The following is a 19,317-nucleotide window of genomic DNA, read 5'->3' as shown; positions in this document are numbered from 1 at the left end:
CCTAGGGTCCCTGTTGGATTTAAGACGTCCGGTCCGAGGAAGTGTGCGCACACCACGTTTGCATGAGCCTACAAACGTTCCAGAAGATTCCACACCAAACTGCTGTATGACTTAATTCCCGCCAAGCGTTGGTCTATGCAGAACACATCGCAGGTGCTATAGAAGAGGCGGCTACTTTTATTTCTGTTTCTGTATTTTTTAGGATAACACATTCCTGAGTTACTTCCGTCATTTCGTAGTAAAGAGCACGTCTGTGATTACAGAACACTACCGGCCCAGGGCAGGGGCCACTTATTATTAACCCCTCCTTCCCGAGGGCCTGGCACGGGCCCTGGCACAGCACGGCGGCAGAGGAACACTTGTTCCCACCCCACCCCACCCGCCCCCGGCCGCCAGATGAGACCCCAAGGTCTACACCCACGGTCTCTGGGGCCCCGGCCTCCCGCCTTCCTCCAGCGCGCAAGCGCCAGGAGGCGGTGCCCAGCGCTCGCCAGCCCCGCCCCAGGCGCTACGACGTCACTGGGCTGCGCCGCGCGCTGTCTGACGTACCTGCGACCTGCTTCCGGGAAGGGAGCGCCAGTGGCTGAGTATGGCGACCGTCGCGGAGCAGTGGGTACTGGTGGAGATGGTCCAGGCGCTTTACGAGGTGAGCTTGACTGCTCGAGCGGCCCACGACCACACCAGGCCCTTCCGGGGTGGGGCGGGTCTGGTGGATGTGTGGCCTGAGTCCTGGGCGGGGTTGGCTGGGTCGCGTCCCGACCCTCGGCTTCTCCGGCTGGAGGGGCTCGCGGGGAGGCACGGGCGGGAGCGGGAACCGAGGGTCTCCTTTGGGGCTCAGGAAAGAAACAGGTGGGAGGGGGCGCAGGAGCGAGGCTGGTCTTGAAAAACCGGAGTTGGGACTGATGGTAAAACGGGGTGGTGAAAAGAGAGTGGAAGATCTGAGTCTGGGAAGGTCCTAGGGAGTTCAGGTCCTTGGGACTGTGGAACAGGTACTAGGGGACGGAATTGTTGTATGTTGGTGTTTGTTTTTGTCGCGGCGAGGGATTACGAAAGCCGAACGATAGAGGAATTGGGAATATGAAATAGTTTGTCATTCTCCCACATGCGTCCCGTTTTCTGTCTTGTAAAGATGCAACACTTCTTAGAGATTTTTAAAGGCAGAATAGTTACGAGTTTTGAAAGGCTATTTCAGGTATGTTCGATGGTACGATAGCAGAACTTCAGTCTTAGAGAATGTTCATTCACTTGAAATGTGTCTACAGAGCTTCGCTACCCTGTCCAGTAGAACTTTCTGCATGTTGTGTGTCTGAGCTATTCAGTTTGGTAGCCACTAACCAACCACATGTGGCTAGTGCAAGTGAGGGGCTAAATTTTTCATTTAATTTAAATTAGATATGTATGTACACAGTTACATGGTAACTGGTGGCTGTGGTATTGGGACAGCACAGATCTAGACACTGGGGATAGCGCAGTGAACAAACAGGCAGAAATTCCTGTGCTTATAGAGCTCGTATTCATTTAAAGGGAATCTCAGTTTTCTTTTGATAATTTTCCAAAAACTGAACATAGCTGCTTACTGGCAGGGGTGGTGTCTTCCACTGCAAGACCTATCAGGACTTCCTGAAAAACAGTTGACATAACAGATGTGCTGTAACTGATGGCCAATATTAGCCTAATTATAGTTACTAAGATAAGAGCCACTGACATTGAAGTTTTTTTAAAAAGTGAACAATTTTCTGTTCTATGTTGTTGCTTCCTTTTTTTTTTTTTCCAATTTAATTTTATTATGTTACGTTATTGCTTCCTTTTTGAGGACTGCATAACTGATCAAGAGTGAGGCGTTGTCTTGGATGAAACATTTCCAGGAAAAGAAGCTGCATTTGTGATTTTGATTAATTCACTAAACAATTAGTATCTCAATTTTTCTCAGGATGATTTCATTGTGGAGCGGAGATGCTTAGTGACTTGGGCAGATGCTTACCTACTAGAAAACAATTATTGAGAAAACCAAAATAATATTTTTTTTTCTTCAAGATTTTATTTATTTGTCAGAGAGAGAGAGTGAGCTCAAGCAGGGGGAGCAGCAGACAGAGGGACAAGCAGGCTCCCCACTGAGCAAGGAGCTAGACGCAGGACTGGATCCCAGGACCCTGGGATCATGACCCTGAGCCAAAGTCAGATGCACAACCAGCTGAGCCACCCAGGTGTCCCAAGAAAACCAAAAGAATATTTAGGCTAGAGTCTTTATTCTTAAATGGATTATTTTCAAGGGGGTTCAGTATATTTAAAAATTATCTTAAAGAGAAATTTCCATTCTTGTTCCTAGTCTTGTTAGTTACAGTTAGTGTATAGAATTTGAGGAGTCTTATACCCAAAAGAGAAATAATAGTATGTGTATGTAACATATGTATGTAGTTAGAAAGATAATTGTATAGTGACTTAGAAGTTTACCTATGAATTTGTCTGCCGTTTTCCTGTCTCCACATTCTGGAGTTCTTTTTTTTTAAACTATGGTGAATCACCTTCACTTTCTTTTTGTCTAATGTTTGCAAATAATTTGCATTTACATTTCTAAATACCTCTTTAAATGACTTTCCAGTGACAGCCTATTGGAGTAGACCACTGTGTAACTGACTGGGGTTTAGTCACTATCTGGAACCTTCCACATGCACTTAGTGTGTCTAGTTGTGCAAAACAGAACAGTCAGCCCAGCCTTTATCTTGGAAATGTACAGTTGAGAAGAAGACCTGGCATGGATGATTTCAGTAAGGTGCCTTTTTGCCTATTGACTTGGAACACACTGCATACTTTTGGGGAACTGCTGTAGAAAAAAAACCTGCCATTCCTTTAGGCATTATAAAGTCTTTTTTCTCAGCCATGTTCCAAGAAGGATTTAAAGAGGCTTATCAGGGATACAGAAAATATAGTAAGATGTGCAAAACTCTAAGAATTGTGGAAACTGAAGTTCAGATAACTCTCCTAACTTATCCATGGTACACTGGGGTGGTAGAAGGCTAGCAAAGCTGTGAAATGTTGGTTACTGCCCTTTCCCACCAGTAGAAACATACATTATCTGAAGGATCTGATGGTTGGTATTGTTTCACATGTTGGGATTCTGCGTCCGATTTTATTTTAAGAATTAAATTTCTTTCCTATAGAGGTTTTAAAGCTGTGCTCTTAGAGATTTTTCATGTGAAAGAGAAATTGCCGACTATTAGAAATGGGGAAAGGACTGAGTAGAAATGAAAGGAGTTTTGAAAATAAATCTTAATGAGTAATAGGTTAAAGGTCATGGGAGGCAATATATATGAATGCATTACATTTTATGTGCAGATTTTGGAAGTGTTTATTTCATTTCGTTTTTGGTTTTTGACTCATTCTTAGGCTCCTGCTTACCATCTTATTTTGGAAGGAATTCTCATTCTCTGGATAATCAGACTTCTGTTCTCTAAAACTTACAAATTGCAAGAACGATCTGACCTTACAGTCAAGGTAAGAAATTAAATCTCTGTCATTATTCAGTGTATGATTACAGTTGCTACATATTTCCAAAAAGTATTTGTGGTGGCTCACCTATATATGTTAAAATATTTTCTGTAATGTAAAAAAATCAAGGGAAGGGAAATACCAGGGAAGCAAAATACGGGGAAGCCAGGGGTAAAGCAGATACCCAGAGGAGCACCTTGCCACAGAGCGCTGCACTTTGTGAGGGAAGCAGCAGTCCTAGGGACAGACGGTAGGAGGGAAGCATGGGCAGCAACAGGGTTTCGATTGTCAGCGCACAGGGTGACGTGAGCTGCTCAGGAAGAGCACCACTGTTTCTGAAACCCAAACGAAAGTTTTCCCTGTGTTCTTCATAAAGGAAATTCGGAGTTGGAAAGAATCCTCCCACCTCCCCACCCCAAACTGAATTTTGATACGTTCTCTGTAGGAAGGGACCCAGCCCAAGCCAGGCAAACCTTAGGAAGCAGAAGTGTCTAGGGGACCCGTGGCACTGCCCACATGGAGTCCTGTTTGCCTGAAGGATGAGGGGGCTTGTGGAAAAGAAGCTTATCCTTCTCACTCCGGTGGGAGCACCTAGGAATGGTGCCCCAGTGCAAGAGTGAAGAGCGGTTCTGACCGCACCATGGTTTCTGTCACTCGGATCCGTTCCCTGTCCAGCCTCTGTAGCGCTGGGCCAGGATGCTTAGAGAAACCAGTGACTGTGAGAAAGGTTTTTCCATGAAAATCTGTACAACTTTGGTTCACAGGGCATCACTGAGTACAGCGTGGAGTTGGGGTAGAATTAATGCAGCAGTGTGGCGATCACTTCCCGCATTGCACCGGCTGGCTGCCGCCGTCCTGATCGTTCATATTAATAAGACGGTCAGGCAGTGTCCCCAAAGGACATGAAGCACATGGTTCTTAGGGCAAATATAATTTGGAAACCTGGCTAAAGCAGAGTAGGGGATGTCTTTTTATATGATTTCATTTAACCTTTACTAGGCCAGTGGATATTTGAACCTGTTTGGAGAGATGACCTCACCTTGACCATAGATCCTTCCTTCCCCCACTGTTTTGTCCTGACTACCTTGTGGGATTAGTGTGCCATGGAACACTCTGGATAGCACTGCAGTAAGATTGGGCCATCCAGGGCAAAGGTCCTGTCTCTGTTTTTTCCCTTGGCATTTCAGAACTCCTTGTGAATGATCAGGTGGCTGGTTTCTAGCTCAGCTTTTTAAGCGGTTGATCATTCCTGGTATTTTTTGAGTTTTTGTTTATAAAGCTGGCAGTCCACACATAAATACATTTTTTTTTTTTAAAGATTTTATTTATTTATTTGACAGAGACAGCGAGAGCAGGAACACAAGCAGGGGGAGTGGGAGGGGGAGAAGCAGGCTTCCCGCTGAGCAGGGAGCCCAATGTGGGACTCGATCCCAGGACCCTGGGATCATGACCTGAGCCGAAGGCAGATGCTTAACGACTGAGCCACCCAGGTGCCCCAATATATACATTTTTTAAAAGAATGACCAGACATAACTTTAGAGTAATCCTCTGAAAGCTGAACTTAGCAAGATTTAGTAATCACAGACATCTTACCCTCAAAGCTGTGGAAGAAAAAAAACTGTGTTTTTAAAGCTTAACTTCTGGCAGCATAGATGCAGTGCCCTTCTGTTTTACGGATCTGCAGTCTCTTGAATATGAGGGGATCTTGAGTTGCTTCTGACTTCTGGCCCATGGTCACAGGTGGACAGTGTGGGTGACATACCCCGGCCTCGCGGGCTGCCACGCAGTCACTGGCAGAAACAGATGAGCAGTTTACTGGTTGCTTTGTAACGGAAGTGTGGGAACCAAACAGTCGCTGTCCAGTGACCAGCACCCTGCTGTATTGTGTTTCCTTCTCTCCCGTAGGAAAAGGAAGAATTGATTGAAGAGTGGCAGCCAGAACCTCTTGTTCCTCCCATCTCAAAAGACCATCCTGCTCTCAACTACAACATTGTTTCAGGGTAAAGTGGTTTGCTTCTCGAAGCAAACCTTTTTTTATATACTACGTGCCCTTCTAACGGGTCTGTTTCTGGCTGTATTTCTCCTCTGTCGGCTTCCTATAGGTATACTTGCCAAACCATACAGAGGTTTGTGTAGTATTTCTTTTATAACAGAAATAAAATATTCAGAAATCTCTGAAGATCAGAAACTCTCTGCTTTAGTGCCCAATATATGACTCTCTATTAAGGGTGTATGGATATTTTTTATAGTCTCCAATTTGGACATTGCAGTTTGTCCCTTTTTTCCGTTCAAAAAAAAGAAAAATCGGGCGCCTGGGTGGCTCAGTTGGTTAAGCGACTGCCTTCGGCTCAGGTCATGATCCTGGAGTCCCAGGATCGAGTCCCACATCAGGCTCCCTGCTCAGCAGGGGGTCTGCTTCTCCCTCTGCCCTCTTCCCTCTCATGCTCTCTGTCTCTCATTCTCTCTCTCTCTCAAATAAATAAATAAAATCTTTAAAAAAAAAAAAGAAAAGAAAAGAAAAATCTTTTTTTGCGGAATAATACATGCTCCTGATAATACTTCAAATAGTGAGACACACTTGAAATGAAAAGCCGCACTCCTGCTCTTTCTCAGCTTGATTGTTACTGATTTTAGATTCATAGTGGGCTCCCTTCGTAGCCAGATATTAATAGTGTGCTCACACTTCTGCTTAATGATTAGGTATAGACAGCAGCGCTTGACTTTCACAGTTCGAATTCTGAAACTTGACCTTCCTTGTGCTGCCTCACTCCCTGCTTCCAAGGTCTGATCTGTCTTTGTGTTTACTTCTTCTGTTGCTAGTCTTTGCTTCACCATATATGCTTTCTTAAATTAAGAAATATTTTAATTTTACAGGAACTATCTGACCCATGTATACCCACCATCCAGAATAAATAGGCATTAACATTTTGCTATCTTTATTTCAAATCTACCTTAAAAAAAAAGAAAACATTCCAGATATAGCTAAAGAAATGCCTTCCCATCTACCACTTAACTCTTATCTGCCACAAAGGACAACCATTATCATGAAGTTGGTGGCTGGCTTTCTTTCACTTACATTTATACGTTTGTTTGGGGGGTTTTTTTGTAAATTTATTTATTTATTTATTTATCTTAGGGAGAGAGAGAGAGAGAGTGTGCCCAAGAACAGGCAGGGGCAGAGGAAGAGGGAGACAGAATCCTAAACAGGCTTCACGCTCAGCACAGAGCCTGATGCGGGGCTTGAACTCAAGACCTGGTGATCGTGACTTGAGCCAAAATCAGGAGTCGGACACTTAACTGGCTGAGCCCCCCAGGTGCCCCTATATTTATACTTTTAACACATATCCCTGACACCATGAAATTATTCAGTATTTTGTCTAAAAATATGATGCGGCATATTCTCCTGAATGTATCCTTCCATTTCTGGTCTGATGTAAGGGAAGCTTGCATTCTTCACTCCATGGGTTTCTGTGGTCATACAAAATTTTTATGGGTTCCGAACTCAGACTTACTCATCATTAATGCTGTGGTTACGAAGTCCTTCCCTACTCCGAGAGGTCAAATGTGCCTGTTTCTGTATGGTGGTCAGCTATCCCAGCATTCTTAATTGAATTGTCCGTTGTATACCTACTGAACAGAAATTTCCCTTTTTTTATATACTACGTGCCCTTCTAACGGGTCTGTTTCTGGCCGTATTTCTCCTCTGTCGGCGTATTTGTCTCTCCCTCTGCCAGAACGTCATATAAATAGCACAGCTTAAGAACAAGCCTTGACTAGAGTGAGCCCTTCACCTCCTTGTCCTTCAGAATTGCTCGGGCTACTTGCAGCTCTATTCTTCAGTGTCAGTTTCAGTTTAACTGATCAAGTTTGACCGAAAAACAAGTTTGGGTTTGTGACTAGCAGTGCACTGATTTGGATTCATTGGAATCTTGCTGATACTGAATCTTATCACTATGTGCCTGGTGTATCACTTTGGTCTTTTGTGTCTTACAGTAAAGTTCTGTATTTTTCTTCATAAAGACTGCTTATCTTTTTTTTTTCCCGTCTACTTTTTACATTGAAATAAGAGTAGATTCACATGTGATTGTAAGAAGTACTACAGGGAGATCCCACTTACCCCTCATCAGTTTCCGCCCATGGTAACGCCTGCTTAACAACCAGGACATGGATGTTGTGTGTCTTTTAATGGATTTGTCTCTGGGAACCAGAGCGTGTTCGTTTCTCCTGTTTCTGTGTTACTGCGCTGGCTAGGACACCTCCCATGCAGTTGGATAGGAGTGGTGACAGGAGCCTCCATGTCCTGGTGGCTTCTGAGAGATGACCTGTACCAAGTTATGGGCCTTCCTCTCTCTTCTCAGTTTGCTAAGGGAGCTTTTTCATTAGTTTTTTTAAAATCAGAATGTTAAATGCTATCCCATGTTTTCCTGTATCTGTTGAGATGGTGGTATGATCTCTCTGCTCTAGTCAGTTACTATGTTAAATTATACTGATAGGTTTTTTAAATGATGCATAGTTGTAAGTTTTTATGAGCAAGACTGCAGCCCATCATGCCACCCTTCCTCACCCCAGATTCCCACTCTCCAAGTAATCACTTTCTGTTTCTGGGATTTACCTGTATTTTTCTAAGGAATGTGCTTATGCTGTTATTTCGTGGTGATGTCCTTTCTTTTCCAGTTTTAATTTTACCCATTCATTGCAGGAGGTAAGGACTGGCTCTCTGAAAACACACCCACACTTCCAGGCTGTAGTCGTCCCTCCACTGACTTCATGTGGTCGAGAAAGGCGGCCCCTGACCTGGGAAAGGCAGCAGCCTGCTGCGGCCCTCAGCTGTGGTGGGGCTCCCTGGGCCCCCTTGACAGGACATCCCCTGCAAGCCACACGCAGGCCCCTGTTCCTCCCTTCTCCCCAGCACAGATTTGTTATTACACCAGGTGGCCCTGGATTATTTAGTGTTGACACTTTTGTGACCACATTAGTATCATTCATGAGTTAAGCTTAGCATCACCTTTTTTTTTCAGTATGTAGACAATTGTAATTACATTTTCTCCCTTGTATGCTTTAGTTTTCCTTGTTTCCTGCTTGCTTGCTTGCTTGGCTCTCCAAGTCAACCTAATTCATCCTGTCATCTGCCTCCAAGAGCGTCAGTCTCCATTCAGAATGTTCCCATGTGTGGGGTTCATTTCCTGTCTTCCTGAAACCTTTGTCCTGCCTTGGCCTGACTGGTGCTTGCTTCTCAAGCTGCCTCCCCGGGTGGCCCGGGCCCTCCCATCACTCTAGGCTCAGGAATTCCCTTTGTCCCTCTCCTGCCTTGGCCAGCTCTTTCCCGGCTTCCTCCCTCACATTAGAGTCCACATAGCCTCCTGAGGAAGGGCTATGAAGGGTACATTTTTTTGAAAACTTACACATCTATTTTTTTTTTTTAAGATTTTATTCATTTATTAGAGAGAGAGAGCACAAGCAGGGGGAGCAGGAGAAGCAAACTCCCCACCGAGCAGGGAGCCCAATGTGGGACTCGATCCCAGGACCCTGGGATCGTGACCTGAGCCGAAGGCAGATGCTTCACGTACTGAGCCACCTAGGCGCCCTGAAACCTTACACATCTTAAAATTGTTTTTTATTTTACTTTTTTACACTAGAGTGATTGTCTTATCGGTTCTTATTGATCTTTTAGACACCTCAGTGTCTGGTGATCCTTAGCATCTATATTGTTTTCACTATATAGAATATTTTCGTAGTAATTAACAGCATTTTGTAAACAGTCTGCAAAAACCACCAAAAAATCTTGAAGCCTGTTTTGCTGTTGTTGATAAATTTACTTTTCAGTGAATGCAAAAGTGCTGTTCATTCAGTACCGAGTTAACATGAGTAACTGAATTTACTTAACCTTGGATAGATTTTTTTCTTTCAATAACAGCCTTATTGACATACAATCCACAGACCATGAAATTCGCTTTTTTTTTTTTTTTTAAGATTTTTATTTATTTATATGACAGAGAGAGAGCACAAGCAGGGGGAACAGCAGCAGAGGGGGAGGGAGAAGCAGGCCTCCCGCTGAGCAGGGAGCCCGATGCGGGGCTCGATCCCAGGACCCTGGGATCATGACCCGAGCCGAAGGCAGATGCTTAACAGACTGAGCCACCTGGGTACTCCGAAATTCGCTCTTTTAATTCACCGTAGTTGAGTGGGTTTCAGTATATTCATAGAGTTGTGCAACCGTTGCCACCATCTAATTTCAGAATGTTTTTATCACCCCGAAAAGAAATCCCACACTCACCCTCATTCACTCCCCACTTCCCCCTTTCCCCAGCTACTTTCCCCTGACACCTACTAATCTACTTTCCATGCATTTGGCTGTTCTGGACTTTTATATAAAAGGAATCATGCAATATGTGGCCTTTTGTGTCTGATTTCTTTCATTTAGCATCATATCTCCAAGGTTTGTCCATGTCATAGTAGCATATGTCAGTTTTGTGGCTGAATAATAAGATATTTCACTCTGAATATATCACATTTTATTTGTACATTCATTAGTTGATGGACGTTGAGGGTTGTTTTCACTTGGGAGTATATGAAAGGAGAAAAATTATGTATGTACATCAACTCCCATGGGTATTTGTGTACACATTTTTTTTAATTTTACCCTTTTTTTTAAGATTTTATTTATTTGAGATAGAGAGCGCATACACAAGCAGAGGTAGGGGCAGAAGCAGACTCCACACTGAGCAGGAAGCCCGACGCTGGGCTCCATCCCAGGACCCTGGGATCAAAACCTGAGCCACAGGCAGATGCTTAACTGACTAAGCCACCCAGGTGCCTCTGTGTACACATTTTTTCTCTGGACATATGTTTTTATTTCTCGTGAGTATACACCTGAGAATGGAATTGTTGAGGTTTGTGGAAACTTATTTGGAGGAACCACCAGTCTGTTTTACAAAGTGGGTGAATCATTTTCCATTCCCACCAGCAATGCATGAGAGTTATAATTTCTCCCTGTCTTGGCCAACACTTACTGTCTAGATGAGAAGTGATAATCCCCCTGTGGTTGGGATTTGCATTTCCCTATGATTAATGATGTTGAGCATCTTTTCATGCACTAATGGGCCATTTATATGTCTTTTCTGGAGATGAACCTACTTAAATCATTTGCCCATTTTTTAATTGGGTTATTTGCCTTTTTATCATTGAGTTATAAGAGTTCTTTGTATATTTGGATACCAGTCCCTTATCAGATATATGACATGCAAATATTTTCCCCCATTTTGTGGGTTTGTCACTTCTCTGACAGTGTACTTTGAAGCACAAATGTTTCTAATTTTAATGAAGTCCAGTTTATCCGTTTTGTTCTTTTGTTGCTTGTGCTTTTGTATTAGATCTTAAAATCCTTCCCTAATCCAAGATTACGAAGATTTACTCCTTTGTTTTCCAGGATCAGGGCTCAGTGTCCCATTTTTCAGGAGCTGGATTTATATTTGATTCCTGTTTTCAGCATGGCCCCATCCCTCAGCTATCCTTAGGACTTGAGTTTATATTCAGGCTTTTCCAGAGAGTAAGTCTCCTGTCTTTCTGCAGAGCAGGAAGGGGATCTGAGTGAATTGCTGCTGCCTACAAGAAGGGTTCCAGGCTGTCCCCAAGCTCAGAGGGAGCCGTTCCCCTAGCGTGGGGTCATTTTCCAGGAGTTGTGGCTGAGCTGCTCACTGCCGGCTCCCGTGCAGCTTTCTCTCTGGTCTCTGACTTCTCAAATACAACTTGTCCATTTGTTAACTGTCATCTCTCCTTGCATCCTGGTCTTAGTAGCATCAGATATTTACACCTTGGAGGCATTTTATGTCCCATTAGAAGGGACCAGAGGTTGATGGGTTTTTCCTTCATTCTGTTTTGTTTACCAGAAGCCACTGGTAGGTTTTCCTATTAATAAATAGTTCTTACATTCTTGGAATAAGGCTGTTTGGTTAGTTGTTTGGTTTTTTTTTTAAAGATTTTATTTGACAGAGAGAGAGTGAGAGCAGGAACATAAGCAGAGGGAGTGGGAGAGGGAGAAGCAGTCTTCCCGGCGAGCAGTGAGCCCAGTGTGGGGCTTGATCCCAGGACCCTGGGATCGTGACCTGAGCCGAAGGCAGACGCTTAACGACTGAGCCACCCAAGCGCCCCTGTTTGGTTAGTTTTTATACATTGCTGGTTTGTTTTGCTAATGTTTGGGATTCTTAACCTTTATGTTGAAGTGTGAGTTTTGTTTCTTTTCCCTTACTGTGCCTGGTCCAGTTCGGGTATCCCATATAATTGGTCTTACCCTTTTCTTAGCCACCATATCATAGGCATGCTGGCAACACTGACTCTGCCTCTGGCCCTCTGTCTTCGTCCTGCCTGTGCAGTGACCTCCCTCATGGCTCCATGATCCAGCCCCGTGGAGGTTAATGTGTGCCCTGACCAGAAGGAGGCAAGGCTTGTTCTGATCTTCCCTAAAGAAGGCACTTTAGGTAACTGGTCAAGATCACTGGCGTGCAGAAGGCCCCACTTTAGATAACTACCCTGTGACCTCACCCCCATACCCTGCGCTCCGTAAAAGCCCGGGGTTAGGCTCACCTGGACTGGGCCGAGAGTGGGGGCCCAGGGTGGGGGCTGAGGGTGGGGGCCGAGGAGGCTGCGCACTGCCCTACTGCCTCATCACCCCGTCAGTACGTTACCCCGAACAAAGCTCCGTGAACACGATGGAGTGGCTGGCTTCGGTTTTCCGTGTTGAAGTGCTTTCTCAGTCTGGAGGACACTTTCCTGAACCTCCTCCGCCTTCTAACAAGTCTGCATTTGTTGTGTTGTCGGTTCTTTCGAGCCTCGATTTTTCGTCCTGAACTTCATGTCTTCAGTGAGTTCTTCAAGCTGTTCGGGTGTCCTTCTTGAGTAAGTTTTAGTTACTGTCGTTTAGTAATTGTTCATTTCTTCTTACTGTTTTTGAATGTATTGGCCTGAAGCAGTTTCTAGGACTTTGTTGGTCTGCAGATGTAAAACATACCCCCCTTTAGGTACAGACATGTATGACGGCACATCTGCGGGGTCGCGTTTCCCCCGTGGGCAGTGTGCGTTTGCGTCCCCTCGCTCACTCAGCTTTGCCAGAGGCTTGTCTTCTGACTCAGCTGAGGCTCCGTCTTGGTTTCCCCACGTGGGGCCTTTCTTATGGACACAGGTGCTGACCCTGTCCTCCGTCCTACTCCGGTTAGCGCCCACACAACGCAGCACTCTGCTCTTGGGTGCTTTATCCGTTGCCTCCTTTCATCCTCCCCCCACTCCCCCACTCAGCCCCCCCACTGAAATACTTCCACCAAGCTTTCATTCATCATTTGATGTCATATATTTCTAAATTATTAAGATGGTATGTTTTATTATTTTATTATGCATGTATTGTTAACCTTAAAAATAGTTGTTTTACCAACAAAAATGGGTTTATTTGGGAATAAAAATTGCAATTTGGGACCAGCAAGTTATGGCTAAACCATAGGCAAGTCCAACAAAGAAGGGAGAAGAATGTTATTTTCTGGAGAAGGAGGAAGCTGTTGAGAGGCGTTGTTTTAATGAAAGTTTATTGGAGAGAAGCAAGATTTCAGGGCAGTGAGGGTTTGTCACAGGCTGAGTTGCAGGGGTGGTGGATCTCTTGTAGGCGATGCAGTGTCCATCTCTCCCAGTTGGGGCCTGTAATTGAAGATTTCTTCCCTGTGAGGGGCCTGTAATCCCCAGTTCTTCCTTGTGCCTGACTCTGAGCCAAGCTGCTCCCCCTACTAGCCTCCCCTGCAGCCTCCCCTCCAGCACCCCGAGTCTGCTTCAGTGAGGTTTCCCAGTGTTAATTGTCACAATACCTTTGAAATCACATCTTAATGGTTTATGAATGTATTTTTTTAAGTTTGTGCTCCAGACTTCATTGTGATTTTTTAATTCACACTCATTTTTTTGAACATACGTTTGCGTGCCCATTGTGTTCTAGGAATGTGCTGAGCACATACAGTAAATCAAAGTCTTAGTTCTTCTGCGACAAGACAAGCCAAGAGTGAAATAAGTAGAATGTTAGCTGGTGTTAAGTGATAATGAAGAAATCTCAAAGCAGGGCAAACAAGAAGTGGGAGGACTGGATGTACTTCTTGTTCATTCCTTCTGACTGCTATGTAGGATTCCATTGTGTACTTAGCTGCTTTCCTCATGATGGATACCTAAGCTGTCCCCCCGCCCCACTGCAATACAAAATATGGTGATTGCTGGCCCCTTGTACAGCTGCTTGAGTCTCTCTGGAGCCAGGCGTGGGGTTCTGACACACGCCTGTCTGATTTCCCTGTGGGGCTTCTCTACATGGTGATCCACCCATCCCCTGAGTTAGGATATGGGGACCAGTTTCCCCATAGCCCTGCTTGGCAACATTGTTTTATTTTGTATTTTTCTGATTATCCGAGCCTTTGAGTATCATTTCATCTGCTTACTAGCTGCTGGGGTTTTCCCCTCTGTGAATGCTTCTTCACATCTTTTACCTCTTTTTTTTACTGGATTCTTAGCGTGTTTTTTGATTAGCAAGAATCCCACATACCATGTAGACTTTCATCTGGGTCTGTTTTCAATACAATACTCTGTACGTTAATTTTAAGACACACATTCTTGTTTTTCCTATTTTAAGATCTCTGAAATGGGGATGAATCTTAGGGTTGCTGAGAACCATTGTCAGCGGGGGGTGTCCTTGCCTGTTTCTCCATGAATTGGTCATTGCTGTGCTTACTGCCAGCACTTCAGTAGAGTTATGAACACTGCTGTCAGGTAAATCGGTGGGTGGCAGGAGAGAGGGCCAGACTCCTCCGAGCCAGTGAACAGAGGCTGCAGTGACTGAGGCTTTGAACAGCCTTTGTCAAAGTGCTGCTGCCTATGGATAATTATAGCTTACTTTTAGAAATGTGAGTCTATCGGGGGAAATAGGATTTTAGTCCAGTGGGAAAATTCCAGCATCAAAATTTGAGGCATGGGGGACACTAACCTGTCAGGTAACCTCAGAGATGATGGGGGAGCATCCTCCTACACGACATGGGGTACTCCTGACAGCAGGGAGGAGAATATTGTAGGAACACCTGTGAAATCCATGCCTTAGCAGCAGGGAGAAAACGGTCGAGACTCAGGTCAAGAGGTTAGGGATGTGTTGACTGATTTATGTTACGTTTTCCCTTTTAGACGTGCAGACGTAGTGTGACAGAAATCTGTGTCTAAGCATACCTAATAGAACTTCTAATTAAGTGTAAACTCAAAAAGTGTTAGATCACAAGAAAATATCATTATGTTTTCATTGGCACTGTTTTCCTTCCTTACTTGTAGCTAAAAAACAGTGATGGCATCTTAGATTCAGTGAAGTACAGTAAATATCACCCATCTGTTAGCTTTGTCTGTGGTGTCATCACAGAACCAAAATTCTTTTTTTTTTTTTTTTAAGTAGGCTCCACACCCAGTGTGGAGCCCAACACAGGGCTTGAACTCACAACTCTGAGATCAAGACCTGAGCTGAGATCAAGAGTCGGATGCTTAATCAACTGAGCCACTGGGCGCCCCAACCAAAATTCTTAATTTTGACTCCTATTCATCCATTTTGGTCTCGCTCTTTGTGTGTGGAGGGACTTGTTTAGAAATCATTTCTAGGGCGCCTGGGTGGCTCAGTTGGTCAGGCGACTGCCTTCAGCTCAGGTCATGATCCTGGAGTCCCGGGATCGAGTCCCGCTTCGGGCTCCCTGCTCGGCGGGGAGCCTGCTTCTTCCTCTGACCCTCCCCCCTCTCATGTGCTCTCTCATTCTCTCTCTCTCTCAAATAAATAAATAAAGTCTTAAAAAAAAAAGAAGAAGAAAGAAAAGAAATCATTTCTATACTCCAAGGTGTCACAAGGACATTTTTCCACATTTTCTTTTGTTATCTCTTTCAAAATATCTTCTAGGTTTTTAATATGTCTAGAATTCACCTTTGTACCTATTTATCCAACTTTATTTTTTTCCATAGAAAAAGAAATGTGTGTGATTTGGTAGTTTGTGGGGCACCTGCTATCATTTTCCAGGCATTTGTATACACATGGTTCTCCTGAGATCTAGAGTCTTTCATTGCTCTAAGTGCCTGTTCTCACACTGGTACCCAAACCATTGTTAATGTGGTTCTGAAAAAAAAAAAAAAATGTGGTTCTGTAATCCTAGTCTCCTGTTAAAAACACTGTCCTCCTTATTTTTAAGTTCACTTTATAATTACTGACTCTCACTAATAGTGAGGTGGTGGCTTTCGATTGGAAAGGGTTTTATTTTCCGTCCTTCTAGTCCTCTGATGCCTTGATTATGGAGTTGTCTTTGTAGGTTGGCTTTCTTTGCTTCTGCGAGAGACTCTGAAGGGTCCTGTGCTCCGGCCTCCCACGTGTGTAAGTGCTGGGTGTGACATACCTGCGAGCCTGCACAGAGCTCGCGTGTGAACCTTCCGTTTCTGCTAGGAACTGCCTTCCTTCCCTGCTCCAAGTGCCGACAGAAGCAAGATCCCTGTACTCCTACGTCATGATGCCTCTTGACAGCTTATTAGCTGTGGTCAGGGGCTTTGGGCGTACTTTTTCTTGATGGTTTGATTTCTCTGCCTATTAGCTTTTGTAGAATGGCCTTGACTTTTCCAGCAGCAACCTTTAGTACAGACTTGTCTCCACGGCTTTGTTTTTTCATCTCTTGGTGAGCACCAGCACCTCCATACCAGGAGGATCGGGACACTTAAGAAGGCCCGAGAGGTAGGAAACTGACATGGTGGATTCAGAATCAGAGCAGGTGTTTGGGGGAAGAAGAAGCCCTTGAGGCCATAGGGAAGAAGGAAGGAATATTTAGAGAGCACCTCTTAATGGACCACGCACTTTTATAGCAATTTACCCTGAGAGATGGGTTCTGTCCTGACTGCGTAGATGAAGAAGCAGAGACTCACAGAGCCAGGGAGGTTCCCCGAGCTCCTGAAGCCAGGAGGAGCCGTAGTGCAGGTGGGGTCTGCCTGCCTCACTGCAGCCCATGTGTTTTTCCGGCAGTGCGCCTGCCTTCTCTACAGGTCCACCTGCTTCTGGTGGTCATTCTCTTCCTTCCTGGGTTTCCCAGCATCTTCTGTTTCTCTGCTCGAAAACCAGTTCTGTGAACCGGTCCCGAGGGCAGGGTTGCCCAGCCTTCTCTGGCCTCAATGCGTCTTCCAGAGCGGCCCGTGGGCACAGCAGCGCAGGGGACGCAGGAAGCAGCTTCGTGCCACAGCTCTTGCCCTTGCCCTTGCCCTTGCCCTGTGCCGGGCGCTCTGCCGGTCTCTGAGCCACTCTCTCACGGCTTCCTTCAGCCAGAAGAGGCCGGTTGTGACCAGTTGGCCCCACTAGCTCGTGACCTGCGGTTTGGCCCCGTGGTTTTGCAGTCTGACCTCTAGGAGTATTGTCAGCAGAGCACTTGGTCATCTAAAGAGCCCGTCTCCTCCCAGCCCAGCTGAGGCCTGGGCTCCCGTGCTGTTGGCCACCTTGTTCCTTTGTTTCTCCCTGGGGGTAGGGGAGGGATCCCTCTTCACGTAGTATTCCAGCACTAACAAGACCTGGGAGACATCCCACTGCCTGCTGTGGTGTCTCTCTGTAGTTAACATGTATTTGTAAACTCCTTAACTGTAAAGCCATAACTTGCTCTGCCCATTCTTGCTTTTGATCTTGATGTTTTTATATTTCCTTCCTGTTTGGGCGCCTGGGTGGCTCAGTTGGTTAAGCGACTGCCTTCGGCTCAGGTCATGATCCTGGAGTCCCGGGATCGAGTCCCATATCGGGCTCCCTGCTCGGCAGGGAGTCTGCTTCTCCCTCTGACCCTCTCCCTCTCCTGCTCTCTGTCTCTCATTCTGTCTCTCTCAAATAAATAAATAAAATCTTTAAAAAAAAAAAAAAAGAAAAAAAAAATATATTTCCTTCCTGTTTGTCTTATTCCAGATTTTCCCCCCCAAGGTTATTCACTTCATTTAGCTACTTCTTTCTTTTTTTAAAATTTTATTTATTTATTTATTTATTTATTTATTTATTTATTTATTTGGCAGAGACACAGCGAGAGAGAGAACACAAGCAGGGGGAGTGGGACAGAGAGAAGCAGGCTTCCCGTGGAGCAGGAAGCCCGTTGCGGGGCTCGATCCCAGGACCCTGGCATCATGACCTGAGCCGAAGGCAGACTCTTTAACTACTGCAGCTACTTCTTTCTTAATGAGTTTTAAAACCAAATAAAAGATTTGCCATTTATCTGTGTTGGAATTTTAGCTCACTTTTTTTTTTTGAGTACTGCAAGTTAGCCTAATAAGAATAGAATTAGTGACTGATTTGTAATATACCACTTTCTAATTTTACATTTTAAAAATAAGAGGGGCCCCTGGGTGACTCTCGGTTAAGCGGCTGACTCTTTTGATTAAGGCTCAGGTCATGGCTTCAGGGTCATGAGATCGAGCCCCATGGCGGGCTCCGCACTCAGTTCCAAGTCTGCTTGAGATTCTCTCTCTCCCTCTGCCCCTCCCCCTGTTCCCGTGTGTGCACTCACACTCTCTCTCTAGAAATAAATAAATCTTTAAAATAATCAGTCAGTTAGTTAGAAGAGAGAGCTAGTGACTGGTGTGCAACTAGGGTAGAGTGACATCACTTCTGTGTCGCTCAAATATACCACTCTCCTCTCTTTCCCCAGCCCTCCCAGCCACAACATTGTGGTGAATGGAAAAAAATGTGTCAACTTTGCCTCATTTAATTTTCTGGGATTGTTGGATAACTCTCGGGTCAAGGTAAGTAACACCTACCGAAGACAGCACGATTACTTATGAAACTGGGCATGAGATAAAAGACAAATGCAGAACATCGGAAAGGGCTCTGTCTGCTGGCCATTTGCCATTACTCTTTCTTGGCAGACTGTGACCAGGGTTTCGACAAAGGGTGGGCAATCAGGATGTCTGGTGTCTCTTAGCAGCAGTGACATCCAGAGACCCGTGTGAGCCAGCCCCAGGTAATAGTCAGAGGTGTGCCTAGGAAATTGCTCTGTCTCCTGGGAGGTTGTAAGCCAGTGAACCGTTCTGAGGAAAGACTTATGCCCAGAAATACCAAAAATCATGAAGGCCTTGAGTTAACCACATTTGGATAATTAAACTAATATAACTTTTCCATGTTTGAAGTTCTGTCCCTAAATCTTTACATGTGTCTGCTCTTTATATCCTGTTAGAATTGCCACGGTTCTAAGGAAGGAAAGTAGTGGGGGGGGGGGTGTTAAAGAATAGGAAATGTCAGTTTTGAACCCTGAAAGATAAATTATTAAAGACCTGAATTTTCTTCCACAAAGGCAGCAGCTTTGGCATCTCTAAAGAAGTATGGCGTGGGGACTTGTGGACCTAGAGGATTTTATGGCACATTTGGTATGTTTCTGCCATCTTTTTCAAACTGCCTAACTGCTTTTTTTTTTTTTTTTAAGATTTTATTTATTTATTTGACACAGAGAGAGACAGGGAGAGAGGGAACACAAGCAGGCGGAGTGGCAGAGGGAGAAGCAGGCTTCCCGCGGAGCAGGGAGCCTGATGCGGGGCTCGATCCCAGGACCCTGGGATCATGACCTGAGCTGAAGGCAGACGCTTAACGACTGAGCCACCCAGGTGCAGCTACTTAACTGCTTTTAAGGATTGATTCAATTTGATTTCAAAACTCCTTGGAAAAGATAACCTTGATTAATTGTGATGTGGAGTGGGTGAGTGCTTTTTGTGTGAGGTGCACCAGTCCGGGACTGGATGTCGCTCATGGAGGAAAGGCCTTGCTGCCTCGGGGGCACCATGTCAGTAGGGCGGAGCCTGAGC

The 19,317-nt window shown here is 45.0% G+C and overlaps 1 protein-coding gene across 3 annotated transcripts in view; it reads left to right on the top strand.

Moving 5' to 3' along the window:
- The first annotated feature begins 496 nt into the window (after positions 1–496).
- Positions 497–19,317, top strand: part of SPTLC1 (serine palmitoyltransferase long chain base subunit 1) — a 55,558-nt gene continuing 36,737 nt past the window's right edge. For 2 of the 3 annotated variants that reach the window (XM_045882144.3, XM_045882143.3), the window contains exons 1-5: positions 497–646; positions 3,385–3,492; positions 5,392–5,486; positions 18,171–18,264; positions 18,813–18,885. In XM_045882144.3, coding sequence (XP_045738100.1) covers positions 590–646; positions 3,385–3,492; positions 5,392–5,486; positions 18,171–18,264; positions 18,813–18,885 — 427 coding nt within the window. In that variant the 5' untranslated portion in view covers positions 497–589. Of the gene's footprint in view, positions 647–3,384; positions 3,493–5,391; positions 5,487–18,170; positions 18,265–18,812; positions 18,886–19,317 lie in introns of those variants that run through there. The other variant, XM_064579936.1, reaches the window with a different exon arrangement.

This window comes from Mirounga angustirostris, unplaced genomic scaffold, assembly GCF_029215605.1.
Source record: "Mirounga angustirostris isolate CCGP_5_RB_7025 unplaced genomic scaffold, mMirAng1.0.hap1 SCAF_15, whole genome shotgun sequence".
Lineage (NCBI taxonomy): Eukaryota > Metazoa > Chordata > Mammalia > Carnivora > Phocidae > Mirounga > Mirounga angustirostris.
This window is presented reverse-complemented; position numbering and strand designations above follow the sequence as displayed.